Below are 1,649 nucleotides of genomic sequence, written 5' to 3' on the forward strand. Positions count from 1 at the left end.
ACAGCAGCAGCAACAGCAACAGCAGCAGCAACAGCAACAGCAGCAGCAACAGCAGCAGCAACAGTTTTGACAAATTGACAGCAGGAAGCATCTCTGTGGTTGTCGTTATTAAAATAAAACAAACAAAACAAAAACAAATAATAAATATTTTCTTTTTAATGCAATATAATAATAAAACATGATATAATAAAAATAATAATAAATATATTATTTTAAGCGTATCATTACTACAACAGCAATTAAAGCAAATAAAACAAAATAAAGATAAATATTTTCTTTAATTTAAATTAATAACATAAAAATAAATAATAAATTAAATTAAACATTTTCTTTAAAACCAGAAAAACTATAGATATAAATAAAGCAGAGAATAAAGCTAAACAAATTAAACAAATTAAACAAATTAAACAAATTAAACAAATTAAACAAATTAAACAAATTAAACAAATAACTAATTACCGTCCGGTAGCATCTGGCGGGTTTTTAATTAATCGTTCATAGTCTTTTAAAGTAAAATCTTTTCTTCTAAATATTTCTTCGTCATCAAAGACAAGCGACAAAAAACAGTCTCCGCGGATATCTGCAGCAAAACGTGCATGCAAGTTTTTTATATTTATTTATTATTTATTATTTATTATTTATTATCTATTATTTACTCTTATGTATTTATTTATTTATTTATTATTATTATTTATTATTATTTTTATTATTATTATGTTTAAATTTTTTGTTGATGTATATTTATTTTGATATATATATATATATAAGTATAATGACAGCAATAAGAAGAATAAATAATAATAATAAACTGAAAATAAAATAAATATAAATTTATCGTAATAAATTATAACCGTCATTACAAATTATAACAATTAATGCAGCAGCAGCAACACCAACAGCAGCAACAGCAGCAACAGCAGCAACAGCAGCAACAGCAAACAACATTCAGCAACAGCAAACAAAAAACAATAGCTGCATCAACAGCATCATCAGCAGCAGCAGCATTATTATCATCATCAGCAGCAGCAGCAGCATCACTATCATCATCATCATCAGCAGCAGCAGCAGCAGCAGCATCACCATCATCATGAGCAGCAGCAGCAGCAGCAGCAGCAGCAGACCAGTGGAGCAGATCCTGCTTGCTCTTGCATTAGCGGGTATGTCTTTAATCCTCCCGACGCTGTCTATGTACGCGTTGATCCCTTCATATCCATTTGCTTTGCTAGGCAGAGTTAAAGGTATTATCTGCACAAAACAACCTTCACAAATTAGGGTTTAGGGTTTAGGGTTTAGGGTTTAGGGTTTAGGCAAGGTAAAAGGTATTGGCCGGTTAAACAACACCTTTATGCGACAGATACATACAGAAACTACACAAAGCAGCAGCAACAGCAGCAGCAGCAATATCGAGAGCAGTAGGAGTAGGAATATCAGCATCACGATAAACAGCAGGAGCACCACCAGCAGCAGCAACAGCAAAAGCAGCAGCAGGAGCAGCACCACCATAAGCAGCAGGAGCAGCAGGAGCATCAGCAGCAACAGCAGTAGTAGCAAGAGCAGCAGGAGCAGCAGGAGCAGCACCAACATAAGCAGCAGCAGCAGCAAGAGCAGCAGCAGCAGCAAGAGCAGCAGCAGCAGCAAGAGCAGCAGCA

General features: G+C 34.4%; 1 protein-coding gene across 1 annotated transcript in view; it reads right to left on the reverse strand.

Annotated features, from left to right (window-relative positions):
* Positions 1-459: 459 nt before the first annotated feature.
* The window catches only part of EAH_00064130 (zinc finger MYND domain-containing protein, putative), a gene marked incomplete at both ends in the record, with an annotated part of 1,595 nt that continues 405 nt past the window's right edge, over positions 460-1,649 (reverse strand). The window contains 2 exons of the mRNA XM_013396747.1: positions 460-580; positions 1,122-1,245. Coding sequence (XP_013252201.1) covers positions 460-580; positions 1,122-1,245 — 245 coding nt within the window. The remainder of the gene's footprint in view (positions 581-1,121; positions 1,246-1,649) is intronic.

This window comes from Eimeria acervulina, genomic scaffold (genome assembly GCF_000499425.1).
Source record: "Eimeria acervulina Houghton genomic scaffold, Eah_scaff1942, whole genome shotgun sequence".
NCBI classification, from domain to species: Eukaryota; Apicomplexa; class Conoidasida; order Eucoccidiorida; family Eimeriidae; genus Eimeria; species Eimeria acervulina.